Source organism: Myotis myotis, unplaced genomic scaffold, assembly GCF_014108235.1.
Source record: "Myotis myotis isolate mMyoMyo1 unplaced genomic scaffold, mMyoMyo1.p scaffold_m19_p_9, whole genome shotgun sequence".
NCBI lineage: Eukaryota > Metazoa > Chordata > Mammalia > Chiroptera > Vespertilionidae > Myotis > Myotis myotis.
The window spans coordinates 76128259-76149454 of record NW_023416401.1 but is presented as its reverse complement, the minus strand read 5'-3'; the positions used below and the strand labels follow the sequence as shown (position 1 = coordinate 76149454).

General features: G+C 41.8%; 2 protein-coding genes and 1 non-coding gene across 5 annotated transcripts in view; 2 read left to right on the top strand and 1 right to left on the bottom strand.

The window, feature by feature from the left end:
* Positions 1-764: 764 nt before the first annotated feature.
* Positions 765-7642, bottom strand: MGME1 (mitochondrial genome maintenance exonuclease 1). Of its 2 annotated transcripts, none has more exons than XM_036321387.1 (5): positions 7500-7642; positions 4980-5558; positions 3493-3709; positions 1913-2045; positions 765-1543 (listed from the first exon to the last, which is right to left on the bottom strand). In XM_036321387.1, exons 2-5 carry the CDS (start codon positions 5491-5493, stop codon positions 1382-1384), a joined length of 1026 nt encoding a protein of 341 aa, XP_036177280.1. In that variant the 5' UTR covers positions 5494-5558; positions 7500-7642; the 3' UTR covers positions 765-1381. The 2 variants fall into 2 exon arrangements, with proteins under 2 accessions (XP_036177280.1, XP_036177279.1); XM_036321386.1 differs by lacking the exon at positions 7500-7642 and adding an exon at positions 7312-7443.
* The window catches only part of SNX5 (sorting nexin 5), a 62504-nt gene continuing 48906 nt past the window's right edge, over positions 7599-21196 (top strand). For both annotated transcript variants that reach the window (XM_036321384.1, XM_036321385.1), the window contains exons 1-5: positions 7599-7741; positions 7965-8047; positions 16984-17088; positions 18938-19048; positions 19793-19914. In XM_036321384.1, the coding sequence (XP_036177277.1) occupies positions 7997-8047; positions 16984-17088; positions 18938-19048; positions 19793-19914 (389 nt within the window). In that variant the 5' untranslated portion in view covers positions 7599-7741; positions 7965-7996. The remainder of the gene's footprint in view (positions 7742-7964; positions 8048-16983; positions 17089-18937; positions 19049-19792; positions 19915-21196) is intronic.
* Positions 13192-13428, top strand: LOC118663910. The gene has a single exon (XR_004970206.1). It is a non-coding gene; the product is annotated as a small nucleolar RNA SNORD17 (small nucleolar RNA).

Here is a 21196-nt window from a genome sequence, read left to right as displayed (position 1 = left end):
CCTCATGTTAGTTTCAAGCTGCCTGGCTGCCGGCCTCCATCTTGGCTGGCAGTTAATTTGCATATTGCCCTGATTAGCCAATGGGAAGGGTAGCGGTCGTACGCCAATTACCATGTTTCTCTTTTATTAGATAGGATATGCTATTTTAAAAAATGTAGATGTGTATAGAGTCAATAAATGGTCACCCACAAGCCTCCTCTCTCCCAACTGAACCTTACTTTCCTTGACAGGTAACTGATTCAGGTCACCTCCTTGTATTCATTTACATAAAACACATACCAAAGCTACTGGGCCAGTGGTATAATTCTGAATATAAAAACAAAGTCTAAACATTTTCCAGGTTTGTGAAATTAATCTATAAACACAGAAATTAAAAAACCAAAAACCTCATTATTTTACTCACATCTTGTATTTTATTTATAATTATGGCTACTGAAAGAAACAAATTAATTGTAGCAACCTATGATTTTAAAATAGTAACTGTAACTTAAATGCTAACCCACTCCATAAAATAGGGACCCATCCCCCAAGGCTATAGTGGGGATTTACTTGTTTCCCAAACCCAGTGACAACTAATAGTTTTATTATTTATCAAACACCCCCTAAAAATGTATTGTTTCCCATAGCTGAAAAATTCCACAAATGATACATTTTCTCTATGGACATGATTCAATTACTCAAAGCAGAATATAACTACTAAAATACCTACAATTACTTCTCGGGGTTATTTGGTGGTATGCCAAGGGGCAATGCCAATGATATGGTGAATATGCTCTATCTTTCTCCAGAGCAATTATTTATTCGAGGCTAAGGAGTCACATATTTCTTTTTCAAAAATGTTAAATGGAAGTTTTCGTTCCCAAAGAAATCTATAGAGAACCCCAATATATAAAACAAGTTCTAGGAAACTGTGTTGGCAGTAGTAGTTGGCTGATGTGAGTTCCCCCTCCATACACCCTGGGACTGCCATGCCCCTTCCCTTGTGGTGTAACCCTGGGGAAATGCTTGGCACACCAAGCCTCATTGCCCTCCAATTTTAGTTCAAAGACTGGGCAGGCTGCCCAGGACACAGAGAGGTTCCATGGGGTCCAAGAGCCACCAACACTGCCAATCCTGCTTGACCTTTTTTCAAGTAAATCATAGTCAGAGGTAGCATGGCTGATCTTTTGTATGCTTAAGTCCAGTTTTTTATATCTAAACTTTTCTGGCTTTTTAGTCTTTTTCTTTTTTATCGCAATAAATTTTAACAAATTAATATTTCTGCTTTGTGTTAAAGCAGCTCTCAGATCCAGTGGGACCTCCATCTTAGGTCACAGTAAACAGCAATATGTTTTCCCAAACTGTGAGAAAGTGCTGAATGCTTCCAAATAACATCCTGCCCCTAATCTGGTTTCTGAATATTCTGGTTCTTTTCCTTTTTTGTATATTCTTCTAGTCGAAGAAGCCACTTTGCCCAGTACTGGGAACACAGCTCTGTGTCCATGAAATGTGGGTGGGCAGGGGATCCATCTTTGTAGGCCACCACAATTAAACCACACCGAACCTAGAAGAAACACAGTAGGCTGAGTGAGTTTAGGTTAATTTCCTTCTTACTCCAGGGCAAACTCAGAACAAAACAATCTACAGTCACATCTGCTAACTCAATTTCTAAGATGGGCTGATGAAAGACTGCTCCAGGATACACAAGAACACAAAGATGACAGATAATGCTTTGAAGAATGGACTGTCATCATTAAAGAACTATTAGCAACAACAGCAAAAAGCCGCAGAAGGGGAAAAGTGCTTTTTAAAGTGGCAGATAGACAAGGAACAAAGTAAGCAGTGGGCTACACACAGAATAAGAACCATAATGAGTTAAATAGCTTTAAACAAGTGTTGAGCAAAGCTTTGAGCAGAGGCTCAGTGTCCTGACCTGAAAGCTATAGTTGGCATCATGGTTTATGGCACCCATGTATGCCACAACCTGCAGCGGATTGTCAAATGTATTTCGGATAAGAGGTTTTGGTTTTTCCGATGTTTTCCAATCAATCACACACAGGTTGCCTCTAAAGAGAAACCAAAGGAAAATCTTTGTAGGTAATAGTTAAAACCAAAAAGCTCTATTAGGTTAACCCTCTTACGTGTAATTTACTACTTGTCACTCAATGACTGTTGTTTCTATTCTCCACCTGCCAAAAAGACAGCTCCTCTGAGCTTTAACCTCTTAGGATAGAAAGATCTGACCTTCTCTTTGCTTTGAGCCCTTTATTCAGTAAATGAGCCTGTCAAGAGTTTGATGAAAATGTTCCCTAAATTGCACCGGTGAGATCCACAGGTGCAGACCCATGGTGGGAGTGCTGGGAAATAACATTTCCACAGTTCAAGTTTCTATACATTCTCGAAATGCCTCGGAACCTCCAAGGCCTCCTTTCCTTTAACAAGTGACAGGGGAATTGAAGCTACACCTATTATTACCTTAGTTGATTTTGCTTCAAATGTCTATCAGATCAGAATGAACCACCATAGACCAGTAGCAAAGTCCTCAACATAAAAGACTAAACATCCTGGAGCTTTAGAAATTCTCTTGCTCATAAACCAAGGCTGGGGTTCAAATCCATCAACACTTAAAAAAAAAAAAAAAAATCCTGGCCCTAGCCTGTTTGGCTCACTGGATAGAGCGTTGGCCTGTGGACTAAAGGGTCTCAGGTTTGATTCTGGCCAAGGGCATGTGCCTGGGTTTCGGGCTCAAGTCCCCCCAGTAAGGGGCATGCAGGAGGCAGCCCATCAATGATCCTCTCATCAATGATGTTTCTCTCTCCCTTCCTCTCTGAGAAAAAATAAAAAATCCTGCCCTAGCCAGTTTGGCTCAGTGGATAGAGCGTCAGCCTGCGGATTGAAGGATCCTGGGTTCCATTCGTCAAGGGCACATGCCTGGGTTTCGAGCTCCATCCCTAGTAGGGGGCGTGCAGGAGGCAGTCGATGAATGATTCTCTCTCATCATTTATGTTTTTATCTCTTTTTCCCACTCCCTTCCTCTCTGAAATCAATAAGAATATATTTAAAAAAAATCCTGCCACTTTTTTTTTTTTTTGGCCCAGCTGGTGTGGCTAACAGATCAAGATGCTATTTTTAGGGAACAGGAAATAAAATCCAGGAATCAAATTTGATCTCATGGCTGGTACCTGGCTTGGGGGGAGGGGAGGAGAACATGCTAGAAAACAGGCCATCCTAGGGATATTGAAAAGTTATCTTCAAAAAAAATAAAGAGGGAAAAAAAGTTATCTTTTCTCCACCAAACATTTTGATTTTGGAAAACAGATTTACAAGGATTATGTCGCTCTTCCCTCTGTATCCATCCTTATCCAATTCTTTTACCTATCACACAGGTTTTGACTTAACAGAGGCTTCAGTACCTTGAAGTAGGAGTTAAGAGGAAAAAGTAGGCACCATCTGTCCCACCCTGCATTAATGTATAATTTTTACATACTTTCATAAAAACAATCTAATACTTACTGATACTCAGCCACACAGTCCAGCAGACCTACATACTTTAAGGTCTCATGTTGAACAGCACTTTCAAGAGCTTGAACTCGACCGACATCTTTCAGAATATGCTGGATGCTTTCGATGTAGCCAGACTCAAGATTTTCATCTCCCTCTTTTAAGTTCCCTTGGGGTGAAAGTATGCTTTCCAAGGCTTCATGGAACTGTTTCCCTTGTAAAAATAAGTCTAAAAAAAAAAAAAAAAAATCAAGGGAAAAGGAAAAACAAAACAAAAAACAGATCAAACTAGTACTAAAAAACAAATATTCTAAAAAACTCTGAATAGCCGAAACTGGTTTGGCTCAGTGGATGGAGCGTCGGCCTGCGGACTGAAAGGTCCCAGGTTCGATTCCGGTCAAGGGCATGTACCTGGGTTTCGGGCACATCCCCAGTAGGAGATGTGCAGGAGGCAGCTGATCGATGTTTCTCTCTCATCGATGTTTCTAACTCTCTATCTCTATCCCTTCCTCTCTGTAAAAAATCAATAAAATATATTAAAAAAAAAACCTCTAAATAATTAAAAATTACACGATTTACTTTTCTTTAAAACACATGTAACTACTTGTTTAACATGTATGCACACATGCATTTTTTTTCTAAGATGCTTCAAAATAATTGCATTACTCTTAAAAAAGTGCTTGTGTACAACCACTTGGGGGAGATATACTGCTCTCTGGGAAGCATAGTTTAAGGCACAGGTCCGCAACCGGTGGTCTGCGGACCACTGGTGGTCAGTGAGGTCTGAAAGGTTGGCGACCACTGGTCTAAGGAATGATCAATGTAAAACTTAGCTTTAAGAAAAGACAACTACACAGTCCTGATGAGGATCAGTTAATTCACCTGTGCAATGGTCTTTTTATCTTGCTTTTGAATGGAATCTGTTTAAAGGAAGTTAGTCTCTTCACTTGTCTAGTAAGTTAGGAGTTGAAGGCTAAAGTTTATTTATTCTCAGTTCCTAATCAAGAGCATCTGATTATCTCAATTTACCAAGAACTAAATACAGATGATATGTTCAGGCTTATTGTTTTAATTCCATTAGTCTGGCTTGTCAGTCTATGTTGATAAGTAGAACGAGGGTTATGTACATTCTGAACAGAATGCCTAGCAAACAACTATAGTTCCATTATCAGGTGATTGACTCCTTTCCATAATCAAAGAAAACAGGCAATTCTAATACTTAAGTTTGTAGCTTATAAAATAAATAAATTTTACACATCATTTAGTCAAAATACTTGATCTCTATGCTTGTTTCATTTGTGAAATGGGGATAATAGTATCTATGCTTTATAAAGTTGTCATGAGGATTGAGTTAAACACTCAGTGCTATTTAAAGCTAATATTATCTGAAAGTAATTCCTCACTAGTTAAGGCTTAAAAAAAAACTTAAAAGAATGACACTAGTGCTGTACATTCTAGAAAACATATTAACAATATAGAACCAGGATTAAGAAAATTACTTGAAGTATATTCTGCAAAGCCATCCTCTCCCAGTTCCAGAATCATCCGCTGCTTCCACCTCTCCAAATAGAAAATCTGTTCTGATGTCATGGTCTGCTGAAGGACCCGGGTCACACTTGGTATCTTATTCCTTTGCAAAGGGATTTTCAAAGGAACTGTCGCAGCACTTGTTGCATTTGGTTTGCAGCTTCTCTCTGGATTGAAGAGAGGAAACCAGTTTCCTGGAACTCTTGCTTCCTCATCTTGCTTTGGGGGTTTACACTTACTCACAGGTCCATAGAGTAAAGAATCTTCCTCGAACAACGATTCTGGAGTCTGAGCAGGGCCTCTGAATGACAAGACAGACTGTACTAAGTCAGAGTACTTTTCTTGGTTCACCTCTTCATAAGGGTTCACTTTTTTCTTCCGGCCACATGAATAAGAGGACGTGGAGAAACCCCGATGTGGGGATAGTTCTACAGAAAATTGCTTTGAACTTTTAAGCTGCCTGCAGATGGTCTGAAAAGCCTTCATCTTTAGACTTTTCACTTCCCTCTAGTCCCCTTGCAATACGGAGGGTCTTTTTAGTTTTTGCATTCCTATTAAAGAGAAAAGTGGTGTTAGGTGCCAAATGTGTTAAATTATTTTAACTATCAATGGGAAAGCTGCATCAGTATGATATTGCACATTTAAAAGCCTATTCAATAAGCTTTTGCAACATGCTCAGACACAGCTATTTCCAAAGAAAGGCCCTGGTCAATACCAGAAGGACCAGCACCTACTAAATTCGAAATAGCAGCTTGGGCAAGACGTCCCCCAATATTCTCTCTGAAGAAATGTGATGCCTAGGAACAGAGGGAGGAGTGTGAGACTAGAGGAAAAAACAACTCTAGAATCCATCCTGTAATAGCCAGGAGTCACAGTTAACAATTACCCACGGATCCTCAAATACCAGGTTGTTTGCTAAGTATTCTGTGTGGAGATTTCTCATTCTACCCTCACTCCCTGTAAGGTGAGTACTACTTCCATCGTTTTACATATGTGGAAATCAAGCTTCTGAAGGACATGTCAGGTCCCAGCAGGTAAGCACAGCCCTCAGCAGGAAGCACCACTGTGACCCCCGGAAGTCAGCCTCTTTAGTAGGCAGTTAAAACAGACATGAGCAGAGCAAGAAGGGCCAGGCACAGAAAGTCACCAGGGTGGGAAGCCCTGGGTACCTACAGTAAGGGATAGTCAATTGTAGGTACCTCGCCCCCAGGGTGACTTTCCTTCCCCTAGCAAAAAGCTGGTCCAGCGTTTTGACCCTCTGACCTTTCCTCCCTAGAGATAACATCTGTGCCTCAATTGTATTTCAGCTCCAGGTCCAGAAAAGCAGCAAAACCAGGCCAGCGACCTCCCCGCCCCCCTTGCCCTCAGGACCAGCTGCATTGCAGAATGACCCCTGCCCTGAGACTGGCCAATCGACCAGTGAAGACCACAACCCTGAAAGGCCACACCTAGAAAACTGATGAATATCTATTGAGATCTTCCCTTAAAATCTCCACCTTAAAACCACGAGCAGACTTGGCTCAGTGGATAGAGCGTTGGCCTGCGGACTCCAGGGTCCCAGGTTTGATTCCGGTCAAGGGCAGGTACCTTGGTTGCGGGCACATCCCCAGTAGGGAGTGTGCAGGAGGCAGCTGATCAATGTTTCTAACTCTCTATCCCTCTCCCTTCCTCTCTGTAAAAAATCAATAAAATATTTTAGAAAAACAACAAAAAAACAGGAACAGGAGGACCCAGTGTGCTCTCCCTCCCAGAAGCTCCCCTTCCCCCCAGGAACCTTGCCATTAGTTCCCTCACTCCCAAGCGCCAAGGGCCCTTCCTTTTTATTTTTTTGTTTTGTTAATCCTCACCCGAGGATATTTTTCCGCTGATTTTTTGGGAGAGTGGAAGAGGGAGGGAAAGACCATGTGAGATTGGTTGCCTCCTGCCTGAGGCCCGGTCAGGGCTCCGTGGGGGAGGAGCCTGCAGTGGAGGTACTGCCCCTGACGGGAATCGAACCGGTCGACCGCAGGCCAATGCTTTATCCACAAATTCCCTCAGACCATCTCTTCTACCAATTACTTTTCCGACCGCTGTGATTTACCAAGTAAAAATCCTCTTACAGTTTGGGTCTTGGCCCCGAATTCTTTCTAGCCAGAATCCAAGTACCCAGGTTGCTGAAGGAGGGTCGGCCTGACCCCATGGGTCAGACTCCGGGTGCCGTAACAGCCGCCAACAACAGAACCATGTTGGCGGTCAGAATGCAGGGGCCCTTACGGTGAGAGTCAGGACTGGGAAGGAGACGGCTTAAGGAGCAGGGGTAGGTACCTCAGCGGCCACCACCCCGCGCTTAACTCCCGCGTAGCTAACAACCTCTTCGGGCGCGTGAGCTCAGCGTTCCCGCGCTTTGGTCTCGAATTAGGCTTCCGCCGAGGCAAGGCGGTCCCAGCATGCACTGCGCCCTGCGGCGCGCACGCCCCGCCCCTAGGCCTTGGTTCACCTCCATAGGCACTCACGCGATCCTCGGAGAGTCCCGCCCCGCCAGCAGATGCGCGGGCGCCTGCAAATCGCGCCCTTCCGCTCTCACGAGATCTCGCTGACGTCACAGCTCGTGGCCATCTTGGACCCTGGCTAGGTAATAAATTTCGCCGCGCGACAGCACGCTCTTCCTTGAGACGCGCCTAGCGGGGAGTGTTTCTGCCTTCGCGTCCCTCTCGCTGCCTTGTGGTCTGCGGCTCCCTCGTGGCCCGGAGCGAGGGTAGGCCCCGCGTAGCTTCTTTGCCCGGCTCCAAGATGGACGGGGGAGGCAGCTCTGGGGGAGCACGTGGCGTGCCGCTCGCCTTTCCTGGGGCTTCTGGGATGGTGGCGGAGTCCCGTGGCCTCCTGCCGCCGTGGGGCAGGGAGGCTAGCGGAGGCGGGGCCGCGGCCGCCCCTCTAGGCGCCCCGGCGGCGGCGGCCCAGCCTCTTCTTTCCTCGCACAGCCCGGCAGCCCGCGCTCGAGACCCGCGTCGCCATGGCCGCGGTTCCCGAGGTGCTGCAGCAGCAGGACGAGGACCGAAGCAAGGTGAGGCCTTACACTTGCAGGCGCCCGGCGGGAGGCCCGCCGGCCTCTCGGGGCCCCACATTTCTTCCCTCGTCGCAAGGGGGCTTTGGGGCCGCTCGCGTGCCCACGCGGGACGCACCTGCCGGGCTCCGAGCGCCCTTTGTTCTTCCTGAGGCTGAGAACAGACGCGGCACCGTGCCCAGCGGCCCGGTGTCCGGGGCCGAGCGGGCGCGGCGAGCCTCTGGAGCCCCGAGAATGGGTTTTTACGTAAAAAAGTTTTTTAAAACTGATCTTGGCTTCACGAAGACTGGACGGGGGACGTGAAATCCACTTACTATGCAACTAAATGCTTCCAAACTGTTCCCCCCCTCCACCTTGGTAAAACTCTTTTTTTGGCCTAAAATTTAGGCCTTAAATACGGAGGAAATTTCATCAAGTCAGAAATCTGAAACCTGTATCTTACAACTTTCATAAACGCTGAAGGCGTCGCTGCGGGAGTTGTGTGATTTTTTTTTTTAGTAGGTGCTCTAATAGTTGTTGAACTCGGTTTTTATTTTTAAAATTTGGGTGTTTATGTAAATTACCCCCATGCCACTTAAAGCTTGAGGTCTGGTAGGTAACGTGCAGTAAAATTAGTTTGCCGTAGCCTATTAAAGATTTAGAAACAAGCCCTGCTCTTTTTATTGACCCTTTACATTTGAATTAGTGTCGCACAATTCGCATAAGTTGGTGTGAACCACAACGTTATGTGCAGAATCGTTAACACAGTTTTTCTGACAGAAGGGGGGGAAACTTTAAAGCTACAAAGCACTGTTGGATTTAACCTGGAAGACGTCTTAAAAGGCCCCGTCTGTGTTGGCCATCTTTGGGGAGAGACTCATCCAGTCCAAGTCCCAACGAGGGCCTCATGCTGTGTTAGTTATTCAAGTGCAACTTGGTGATGGGGGTAGTCAAGTCTTCCTGGGAGTATTTTTACTTGAAAGTTGAAAGAAGGAACTTGTTCTTTTTACTAAAACTGAAAGTGGGAACTTGAGACTACGATTCTTACCAGAACATTCCAAAGGTAGATTTCTTCCTACAAGTTTAGATGCTGAATAGGAATTTTGATAGCAGTTTGATACACACACACACACACACACACACACACTTCTTCCTTGACCCACAGTGTTTGAGTCTAAAACATCAGCTGTTTAAAAGTGCTCCACTGCTTCAACGGGCCTTCCTGCTTGCTAGTATGGTATATGGTAGCTGGAATTTTAAGTGCCCATCATTCTAACCCTCCAGCAAAATTGGAGGATTATGAAGGCTATTTCCTGCCCTCCCCCACGCCCCCAAACCTTGTAGTGGCTACAGGAAAAGGATTTATGTAGAATCATTTTCCTTCTATTTTTTTTTTAATGAAGAAATAAGGAAATAATAAACTTACTATAATATTGCCCTAACACGTGGCTTCATTTTGCTTTCTGATCTAATTTTCGTCCTGTGCTGTGTATCTTTAGATGGTTTTTACTGTTAACTTAAAGGACGTTTTTTATAGAGAGGAAGGGAGAGAAACTGCCTCCTGCATGCCCCCTATGGTGAATGGAACCAGCGACCTTTTGGTCCATGGGAGACTGCTCAGCCCACAGCCAGGGCCCGGGCAAGCCTCATAGATATGCCCTGACTGGGAATCGAATTAGAACCTGGTTCAACTCGTTCTCTACTGATGGAAAAGATTGTATTTTGATCTTTAAATTTGGAAAAATGGGATTTTTACCATGTGTCATCCCTGAAAAAGCGAAGGCATTAACACCAGTGGCTCCATCGTTATAGTTACCTAGTACTGTGCCACCGTCCGTGGGACATTCTCGGGTGTCTGGAGTTTTTAATGGGTAGTGGGGGAATGAGATCATGAAGAACCTCGTTCCCATAAAATAAGTTACCCTGGTCTCTAGTCATTTTGCACCTTACAGGTTCTCGAGGCCTTCTGTTTGCCAAAAAGCCACTTAAATAGCTGGCATCATGGTTAGGTTCCCACTCCCAGATTCAGTGTGTATCCATCTGTTGTGATGAATCCCTTCAGTATTCCAGCAAACCCACCGCAAATAGAGTATGGGTCCTGATTGCCTACCAAGACTTTTTTTTTTTTTTAATGATTCTTAAATTGCTAATATACTGAAGTAAGTTTAGCATGTAGGAAAAGTTTTGCAAGGAGATGGTAGCCCTTCCCAGCCTGGTGGATGATGTCTCCTTGGAGCCTCATTAACATTTATGCTGCTGCTCTGGTTTGCAGTTTTTTGTTAACTGGTGTGGAAATTGTCTCTAGGGACACTTGACTCCCAGTTTGAGTGGGAAAATGTCCTAAAGTTTGTTAGTGTAGGAACAGTACTAAACTTTGACAACTACTATGACAATTTCAAAATTATTAATTTTTGTGGACTTTCTTAATTTAATGGCTTGACTTCGTTTTTCTTTTCTAAACTCTGAAAGTATAGGACTTATCAAAACTACCCAAATCTTAGTTCTGGATCAGTAACTTGTACACAGTGTCTTAAGATGCCCACGATCTCGCATTTTTTGGGCTGTAGGAAGAAATGGCCAAGGGAGACTTACAGAATTTTCTAGATTCTGAGATCTAAATTCTCATTTGGTGTGAGACCTGGTAAATAACCAACATCTGATGTAGAGCTTGAGTTTAAACCAGGGTTTTACAGCCTGAGCATTACTGACATTTTGGGCTTGATAATCTGTCGTGGGGAATTGTCTTGTGCATTGTAGGGGTTTAGCAGTATACCAGGCTTCTGGGTGACAGTAGCTCTCTTTCCTCCAGTAGTGATAGTCAAAAATATATGCAGCCATTGTTAAATGTTCCTTGGGTGGGAATCACTGGTTTAAACTTTCCTTTTAAAAATGATGTGTATGAGTGGGTGAAGGTTGTGTTACAGAGGCTGATCTTCAGTGTGCCAGTTTTTACATTTTTTGCAAATCTATGATTGATAAATTATAAGAAAATACATGCTAGCCCTAACCAGTTTGGCTCAATGGATAGAGCGTCGGCCTGCGGACTGAAGGGTCCCAGGTTTGATTCTGGTCAAGGGCATGTTCCTTGGTTGCGGGCACATCCCCGGTAGGGAGTGTGCAGGGGCCAGCTGGTTGATATTTCTCTCTCATCGATGTTTCTAGTTCTCTATCCCTCTCCCTTCCGCTCTGTAAAAAAATCAATAAGATATATTAAAGAAAAAAGAAAATACATGCTGTACCGTTGACTTTGGGGGAATTAGCTCCTCCACCCCAATATTGAGGAACCTTATCAAAAGATGGTAAAAGGGTTTCTTGAGTGGGTTCTGGGGGCAATTTAGGATTGCAGAGAGGCAGCTGTGTGTTCACTGTTGAAATGTAGTGCCTGCTTTGTATTGTGGAAACCTGAAGCTCTGATGTTACAGCACTCAAAACGTTGTGGACTAGAATTGAAGTTCACTAATAAACGTGCTGCAGAGTAGAACTTAGTTTAAAATCTTAAAAACATTTTGCTCTATTTATTGTCAGGGCCTGGTTGTTCGAGGAGATAAGGCAAAAATATTTCTGTAGCTTAGTACCCTTGAGATAGTGATAGCCATTGATGAAAGGGCATGAGTGAAGTGAGGTGGTAGGGAAACAACCCTTTAATGAACCCAATTTGAGGACAGTTGTAAGTTCTGCCTTTTAGAAGCAGTGAAGGAAGATGGCTGTGGAGGACATCTTGTCTCATGCATGTGGCAAACTTTACAAGTATAAATGGAAAGTTTCTCTGCCTGATCTCGCTTTCTAAAAAGCCTCACCTCCGACATCTGTTTATTTTCTGATGGGCCACTGAGTTAATTCTTAGGAGATAGCCCTTCTACAAGAGGGACATGAAATTCATCAACTGTTTCATAACCCAAAGGCAAAAGCCAAGAGGGAGGAGAGTGTAAGTGCAGTTAGAGGCACAGAGGAAGGACTGCACTTCCTCAGTTCAGATACGGGATTGTTGGCTTGACTCTCCCCTCCTTCCTTCCCTTTTACAAATTTGGTGTAACTTTTTCAGGCACTGCTATGTGGTCTGTAGAGAAAACTAATGTTCTCAGAATAGCTGCTTGTGGTATGCATTTTCTGCTTGAAGAGTATAGTTTACTTGTTTTTGAGGGGCAGGCCTTTAACCATTCTAGTCACTGTTAATGGTGAGTACAAATGCAGAAGCCAACTTCTTGGGTTTTCACTTTATATTTCTTTTTTTTTTTAAAATATATTTTTATTGATTTTTTTACAGAGAGGAAGGGAGAGGGATAGAGAGTTAGAAACATCGATGAGAGAGAAACATTGATCAGCTGCCTCCTGCACACCTCCCCACAGGGGATGTGCCTGCAACCAAGGTACATGCCCTTGACCGGAACCGAACCTGGGACCCTTGAGTCCACAGGCCAACGCTCTATCCGCTGAGCCAAACCGGTTAGGGCTCACTTTATATTTCTTGAAGAGCAGTACAAAGCTACTGGTGAGTGATGAAATGAGGTAATGGAATATTTACATCTAAATGACTTGGGAAATGTGTGGTACCTTTGATTCAAAGTAGAGGGAATCTCATCAGGAAGCAGGCAGCCTTCTCTTTTCTCCATGCTGCCATTTGTGTCTCAAACTTATATAAGCTTAAGCTCAGATAGCTCTCTTGTGTTGCTGAATAATCTGGTGGTGGTGAAGGTAAATTTGTGTATTAAACCTATTTCCATTCATCTTGGTTTGATCATAAAGGTCAGGCAATGAATGTTCTTAAATATCCTCATCGACATGTGTACTAGTAGTGTGTAACATGTCAGGCTTGTAGCAGAGGGCTGTGGACTTGATATATCAAGGAACTTTGGGGAGGGAGCCTTCATAGAATTGGGTAGTAGTAGATTAAGGGCTTTAGCTTTGAATGGAAGAAAATTAATTTTTTATTTGTTCAGCTGCTTTCTCCATAGCACCGCTGTGTTGATTCCCAGTAGAATTTCTGTGCTAGGAGTTCCTTAGATCATACAGTATAACTCTTTCATTTTGTGAGCTCATTTGAAAATAATCCAGGTATCTAGTAATTAGTTAGATTTCTTGTAATGAATGTTAGTTAAGCCAATAATTCAACTTAATCTTTCTGGTTCCAGGTTGGGATTTGACTAGTTCATGGGCTTTGCAGCCTTGTGAAATGATGATTGAGTTTATCCATTCGCTGAGTACGCTGCACTGACCTTCTTCCAAGCCTTGGTTCCTGTTCTAGGAACTCAGGGTTCAGTAGCCTCCAAATGCCCTGCAGTCTGTGGTGTTCTACCATGGACAGCTTGTGTGTTGGTGGACTACCCGTAAGAATGGTTGGTGTCAGCAGGGATGGGTCCCTCTTGGGCCCATCTCACCAAGATGAGTGGTGGAAATCTGATCACTTGCTGTGGCCCTTTATCTAGGTTTTTTTTTTTTTTTTTTTTTAAGTTATGGCTAACTTCCATAACTTTTATCTATATTAGTATACTGAGATCTAGAAGACTGGTTCTGTTATGATTGATACTGGTAGACCAAAGTTATGTGAAGAAGGGAAGAATCTATTGTAGGTTGGGGAGAGGGGCAGGAAATGAGAAACAACTAGGTTTAAAAGCAGAGCTCATTGCTTATAGTCAGTTCAGTTGTTTTCATGCACCAGTGCTATAAGGAAAAGCTGGGATAGAACAGATAAGCAGGTTTTGGAAGAAAATGGTAACAAAAAATTTGAGTACCAGTACTTGGAACCATAAAGGAGGGATTTGGAGAAGGATAATGGCATTAGAATTTCTTATAGAGCACTTCTTTCCTGTGAGTTGAAACAGTAACAAAGTAATATATATATCTGCTGAATGTACCTTCTCTGTTCTCCCTTGTAGGTTCTGAATTTCAGAATCTAGCCTTCCATGTTGTCCAATCACATAGCTGCCCTTTGCCATCTGTGAACCATTAAATCTTTTGAAGAGTGAGCTTTGTAGATGGTGGTAAGCCTTGCACCAAAGTGAGTCAAAGTGAGATTTGGATCACAAGTGGTCTTTAGCTCAAAAGTCTGCAGAGTTGTCCTGCAGCCAGTAGTATCATGTTCCCCAGCTGGGTTGGCTGATGAATGGGTGAGGAAGTGCATAGGGATTCTGTATCAGGTTTTCTCCTTTTCAGGCTCTTACCAAGTATTTAGAGTTTTTAAAAACAGTTAAAATTTTGCTTTCTAAATAAAGCAGTGCTGTTTATCTTCCCCTCCCCTCCCGCCCCCCCCCCCTTTTTTTTCTTGTCACAAGATCATTGTAATCCTTACTATAAGGATTAATCTGGAAGGAAAGTATGTTGGGGGTGAAACTCCATCTAAAACTTTTGGGTATATCATGCAATGGTTTCTATAGAAATATACAAAAGAAAGTCAGTTTTAAAACTTACATTTTATTGTTTGAGGATAGGTGTTTTAAATTTGATTCTCAAGTGACCTAAGGGAACTGGGAAATTGAAAAAATAACATGACTTGGTTCTGAAGCCTGCTTTTCTCCACTGATTTAAACAGCCATTCTTGGCATTTTGACATCAGTAGCCCAACTTGGTATTGGCCACCAGTGCTAAGTAGTACTCTGGATGCTTATTTAGGGTAGGGGATAGAGCTGGGTGAATGGGGTACAACCCAGTTCTTATACTCTACATCCTGCTGATTTATTTAGCAAGTACTGTGGCGGAAGGCTGTGGGGTTTGGGTTTTGTTGACTAAGCATCATACTTGATGCTTCCGGAGTAAGAATTCTGTGCTGACTTAGAAGTTTTAAGCATTTCACAACTTTCTATTGATTTATTTGCTTCATTTTCTGGAGGGTTATATGCTAACTGTAGGTTATGTGTGTCTTCATTGCACTCATACCAAAAACAAACCAAAAACCATATTCCTATGGTAACAAGAAAGGAAGATAGTAATATAGTAAATAATCTAGGCTATTAATTATATGGTTAGAGTTATGGGAAAAGAGATGAAACCAGAAGATAATTGTTTGGTGGGATAAAAGCAGCTGGTAAAGTTCATTTTAGCTTTGATGCTTAAATAAACTATTTCTCTATTACATTCACCTTGGTCCTTCAATACCTAATTCTAAAGCTAGCCCATGTGGAGATCACAGGCTCATTAAGTTTGTTTGTCTTATAGTGAGCTAAAATGGAATTGTCAGCCTGTTTAGAAATTGAGAGATGGCTAGAAACCAGGATTTGAGACTTCTTTAGGAAATGGAATCTCAGGAAGCATCACAGTTGTTGCTGAGCTCAGGGAAATGTACCTTAAACCTGCCCCGTCTTTCTACCAAGGTCTGTTGGCCCTTTTACACCTGCCCGCTTTGTTCCTGTTCTGATTGACAGATACAAACATAAAATAGTATTCTCTGCAGTCAAATTTTAGTGTATATTTTGAGGTCTTTTGAATTTTGTATTTGCCCAGTGGTAAGTTATCGGAAGGAAGGAAGCTTTTATCAGAAATATGTCAGGAGAGTCACAGTTATGACAATATGAAGTACCCCTGACCTTGAGTCTTATCTTTGTTTGTAGAGATCTTATAAATGGACATAGGAAAATTAAGTCAAAATAAGCAAGTATTTCATAGGAGTCATCAGGAATTAATTTGGGAGAAGTATTTAGGTTGAAATGTCAGGGACTTAAACATATTGTGATCTTACTAATATACCTGATGTTAAAATCAAGTTCTGGCAGAACTTGAAGCTTGTTTCTTATTAGAAAGCCATTGTTACAGGACTAACTCTGATTTTTGCAATTTAAATTTTTTCTTAGTGCTTAAGGGAAAACGGGAGGTAACTGACAGTTTCTAAGATGTAGAAATAGAAGTTATGCATTTTTTTAGTGGATATATTTAATCTTTTTGATTAAACCTGATTGAACCCATTTTTCTAGTTTCAAAAGTTAAGTAAGTGTATCAGTCTTAGGTCTTGAACTTTTTATTTTGAAGAAAAGAATTCAAAATGAAATTTAGGGGGAAATATCTCAGTATTCCTTATTCCCTCATTCTCTTAACTCCAGTCTTCACTTGGCATTCTTCCTGTGTGCAATAATCGAGTGTTACGACATCTTTACTTTAGCTCTGGGGGGGTGTAGGTGGGAAGACATGAGATGCTTATTTCATGCAGTTTAATGCCTTGTCTGTGTCATACCTTCACATTGACCATTACTCAGCTTGTCTGCTTTAAGAATTAGGGAATTTATCATACTTTAAATTCAGGACAAACACCATTTTAACCACTTTTTTTCCTTAACAGTCCATTTCTCCCCAAAATTCTTTTTAAACGGACAAACATGGAGTTGGGTGTTATTTTCCTCTGAATTCCTCTCACAAAATCTGTTGCTCTTGCTTCCAGGGCAGTGCTCACACTTGTCCCCTATGTGTAGCTAACGATGAGATTCTGCTAAGTAGGGCCTTTGTTAGTTTTTCAGTTCATTTCTCGGTGTCTAGATGAAACAATCCCTGGTAAATAGCTCTACTCTTGAGCCAGGTTTTTCTTATCTTTTTGACCTAGGATCCCATACCACATAACTGTTCTGTTTTACTAGTCTCGTCTTTCATATGAATGATCTGGTTAATGCCACTTGAGTATTCCTTGTAGTTTAGGCATTTATGTGAGAAGTTCACGAGTTCATCCTGTCTAGTTCAAGCCTTCTTAATAATGGTTCTCTAGGTGTTTGATTAAAGAAATTTTTCATGCTGATATAAAATGAGTAATGCACATGATATTAAAATTATAGTTGGCTTTTTCAGATCACAGGAATACTTTGTACCCATCCATATATTTAAGATTTCCCTACAGTGTCAGATAAACTTAGATTTATCTCAGCTGACTTTGTTCTAAATGATCTCGTACAGGCTGCTTTTTAATTACTAGCTCCCATTTTTTGGAAGGATACTTTTTAGGACTAAGATGAATTTGAAACTAATGACCAAAAAATGTATTTCAGCTGAGATCTGTATCTGTGGACTTGAATGTTGATCCCTCGCTTCAGATTGACATACCTGATGCACTCAGTGAAAGAGATAAGGTCAAGTTTACAGTACACACCAAGGTAAGTGGTGGAATGGCTTCAATAATACAAACAGTGCTAGTTTGCAGCCTTGTTTTTTACAGTGGCTGTGAGAAGAGACTTCCTGAACTGAAATGGTTGCCATTTGTTTGCAATGTAGCACCACTGCTAAGTGAGCACCTCCCTCATCTTGTAGTGAGCCCTTAAATAAGTGTAATTGCTGCAGTGTTTTCCACTATGGTGGAACCCTAGGGCATTGCTGATGTTAAATGTGGCTTGTACACTGCTCTCTGAGGAAGGTACATCAAGCAAAGTGAAGCAGGCTGAACCATCTTCCTACACAGCTGAAGTCTTCCACCTTTGTTTTTTGTTTTTTTAATTTGATTTTTTTATTGATTTCAGAGAGGAAGGAAGAGGGAGAGAGAGAGAAACATCAAACAGTGAGTGAGAATCATTGATTGGCTGCCTCCTGCACACCCCCTACTGGGGATTGAGCCAGCAACCCGGGCATGTGCCCTTGATTGGAATCGAACCTGGGACCCTTCAGTCCACAGGCTGACGCTCTATCCACTGAGCCAAACCAGCTAAGGACACCTTTGTTTTTATTTATTTATTTATTTATTTAAATATATTTTATTGATTTTTTACAGAGGGGAAGGGAGAGAGATAGAGAGTTAGAAACATCGATGAGAGAGAAACATCGATCAGCTGCCTCCTGCACATCTCCCACTGGGGATGTGCCCGCAACCCAGGTACATGCCCTTGACCGGAATCGAACCTGGGACCCTTCAGTCCGCAGGCCGACGCTCTATCCACCGAGCCAAACCGGCTTCGGCACCACCTTTGTTTTTAATTTGCATGTGTGGGAAGTGCTTTCTCATGTTTACCAAGTTCTTGGCCTTTGCCCCACTTATTTCTTGTGATTCAAAAGAGCTTTTTTTATTTTTGCCGCCAAATTTTTGTTTTTATAAATTTTAATTTTTTAAATTGATCTTAGAGAAAGGGAAAGAGAAACATCAATTTGTTCCACTTATTTATGCATTCTTTGTTCCACTTATTTATTCCTGACCAGGGATCAAACAGCCTTTGGCATATAGGATAACCAGCTGACTACCAGGCCAGGCCTGTCTCCACTTGAGGATTTGCTTTATTTGTTTTAGAGAGAGAGGAGGGGAGAGGGAGGGAGAAATATCAATTAGTGGCCTCCCATACATGCCCCAACCAGGGATTGAACCCCAAACCTAGGTATATACCCTGACCAGCAATCAAAACCACCACCTTTTTGGTGAAAGGGAAAAGACTCCCAACTGAGTCATCTGGCCAGGCTTGTTTCCATATTTTTAATTTGACAAAAAGCAGTATTAGTTCTTTCAGGAACACTTCCAGCCTCCTTTTCTCCTTACCTAGTAGTTAAAATGTATTGAATACTTTTCCTATCCCAGGCGCTGTTGTAAAAGGTTTACATGGATTTGTTTTTTTATAACAACCTTATCGTGTTTTATTATCCCCACTTTACAGGGCAGGAAATAGGAACTGATTTAAATAAAGCAAATAAATATCTATAAGGTCTTTTCCCATGTCTTTTTTTCTCTTAATACCTTGGTAGCTTGATTGGCGTACCTCAATCAAAAGGCAGTGTGAAGAGTGCGTAATTTTATCTGAGTTGACGTACAAGGTGGAAATTTGTGAAAAGAATTCCTTAAAGAACATGTTTAATCTTGGCTATGGCTTTTCATAGTGGTGGAGAGATTGTGTGTTGCTGCATTTTATTCTTTAGTGGATCTCATTGTGATGTTTTATTTAGGATTTTCCCTTAGTGCAGCTCAGGAAATTCAAGCCACTTTATCTAAAATAAATGGTAGTTACCAGTTAACTTCTCTTTTATTTACAGACCACACTGCCCACATTTCAGAGCCCAGAGTTTTCTGTTATAAGGCAACATGAAGACTTTGTATGGCTACATGACACTCTTTCTGAAACTGCAGACTATGCTGGGCTTATTGTAAGTGCATTTTGGAAAATAAAATAATTACTGAAGGATATTTCTTCTACCTTGCTGTTCATTCTGTTTAGAGACTTTTACCCATTTTTCATCATGGATTGTGAAAGTCTGATTTCACCTGCCAACTAGAGTAGGTGCTAATCATTACTGTTAAAATCTAGAATATGAGATTAGTGTTGTAGCTATGAATGAATGGAAACATACAGTCTTACATTCTCAAATGTTGTAGTCTGCTTAAAGGATAAAGAAGGCAGTTCTTGTGTTCACCTCTTTAGAGTTAATGTATGGCTGCAGGAAGAGACCTTCTGATTTTATAGGAGTGTGGTTTGTACTGTCAGGCAGACTGAAGAATCTGGCAAAATAATTAAAATTAGTACTGAAACTTATGTTTAAGAACATTCTGTTCACTCAGTATTAGAATGTATTTTATTGTCCTCTGGAATTAAATTCTTTTTAAAGTCTATAGACTATTATCTTGATGTTTCCTCATCAGCTCTATTTTAGTACTGATTGTTAATGTTTAAATTTTAAACGTAAACACTATTGTACCCTACCAATTGTTCATAATAGATAAACTGAACAAGTGAGTGCCCAGTTTTGGGGAGGACACTTTTAAACGGCCAAAACCAATAAGGTTAAAAGAAAGACAGGTTGACCACAGGACTGGTGGCCTGTGTACAAGCCCTAACTAGAGAATGTCACTGCTGGGACAAGAATGTTCATGAGTTACCTGCTCTGCTGCAGATTCCACCTGCTCCTACAAAGCCTGACTTTGATGGCCCTCGAGAGAAGATGCAGAAACTGGGGGAGGGCGAAGGGTCTATGACCAAAGAAGAATTTGCCAAGATGAAGCAAGAGTTGGAAGCGTAAGTGGATCTTCTTAATGGGATGAGTATAGTAGTTACTAGTGCTGTCCTTTAAAATTGCATTTTGCAGAGTTTCGGGCATAGTTTTGAGCTTTAGACCTTGACTTCCTTGGGCCACAAGCACTGGTGAGAGTAGTTTTCCCCTATGTAGACCATACTTGTTATGGAATGCTGGTCTGGCATGGTGAAGTAAACCTTTGTGTTTTCATATGTAATTTTTTCAAGCTGCTGATAGTGTGCAGTTCTCTGAAGTTTGATTACTGGAAACATAGTTGAAACTAGAATGCAGTGAGTGCTGTTACAGAGAAGCATTCTGAATGATAACCACATTGCAGGATCAGAAGAAGTCCACAGGAAGTTTATTTTTCTTTGATTGTAATTTAATTCAAACAAAAATGGTTTTTTAATTCTGTATCATAGTTGGAGATTTGCACTAAAGTTTCTTGTGAAACCATCCTTGGTTTATATTGACTTCCTCTCCTCTTCTACCATCAGTGTATTGAACTTAGGTGCTCATTTCAGCACTTCCCATTCATGCTCTGCCCCAGACAGGTTCAAGGGGTTAGCCTTGGACAAGCTGCTACTGCTAGTTGCTCCCCTGGTTGCAAGTCTCATGGACACCTTTATCTTAGTTTATTTTTTAGAGAGTGGAAAGAGAGGGACAGGGAAAGAGACATCAATTGGTTGCCTCCCACAGGGAGGGGATCAAACCTGTAACCCTTTGATGTGTGGGCTTATGCTCTAACCACTGAGCACACAAGCTAGGGCTCTCTGGGACCTTTAGATAGGAGATGTATGCCTTAGTGGGAAAGAGGGATGGGGGTGTGTTGAGATGGGGGAGAGTGCTGGGTCCTTTTATCTTGAGGGCTTTTAAAGGCTGGGAGTTTAGGGGAGGATCTCAATAGTATATTCATCAGTTGTATTATACTGATGCACCAAAATGAGATTTATTCCCTTAACTTCATCTGTCCTTAGGTGTCTTATAATTTCTTATGATTCTGAGCCTTTTTAGTCTCCGTGCTGTCTATACAGCTGCCAAATTAAAGGGTGTTTTTTTGGTGTGTGTGTGATTTTAAAGAAATCAATGTTCTGTTGGCTGCTAAATACCAGCAGTGTTTGCATGTAGATTCCAGGCTTTGTAGACTTGCTCCATCAACCCCAGTTATAATACCACTTTCCCTCTTTTGTTCATTCCATAGATTTCAAAATAGCAACTATCTTATTACTGAATTAGATATAAAGTTATACCAAAATGTTTAGGCCTTATTCAGATATTTTACTT

What these genes read in the sequence shown, in the direction of transcription:
- MGME1 (XM_036321387.1), bottom strand. Translation starts at nt 5,493, where the DNA reads ATGAAGGCTTTTCAGACCATCTGCAGGCAGCTTAAAAGTTCAAAGCAA. An exon ending in CTTTGCAGAATATACTTCAA is followed by an intron (nt 3,710 to 4,979) that starts GTAATTTTCTTA and finishes TTTTTTTTTTAG; the next exon opens with ACTTATTTTTACAAGGGAAA. An exon ending in ATGCCAACTATAGCTTTCAG is followed by an intron (nt 1,544 to 1,912) that starts GTCAGGACACTG and finishes TGTTTCTTCTAG; the next exon opens with GTTCGGTGTGGTTTAATTGT.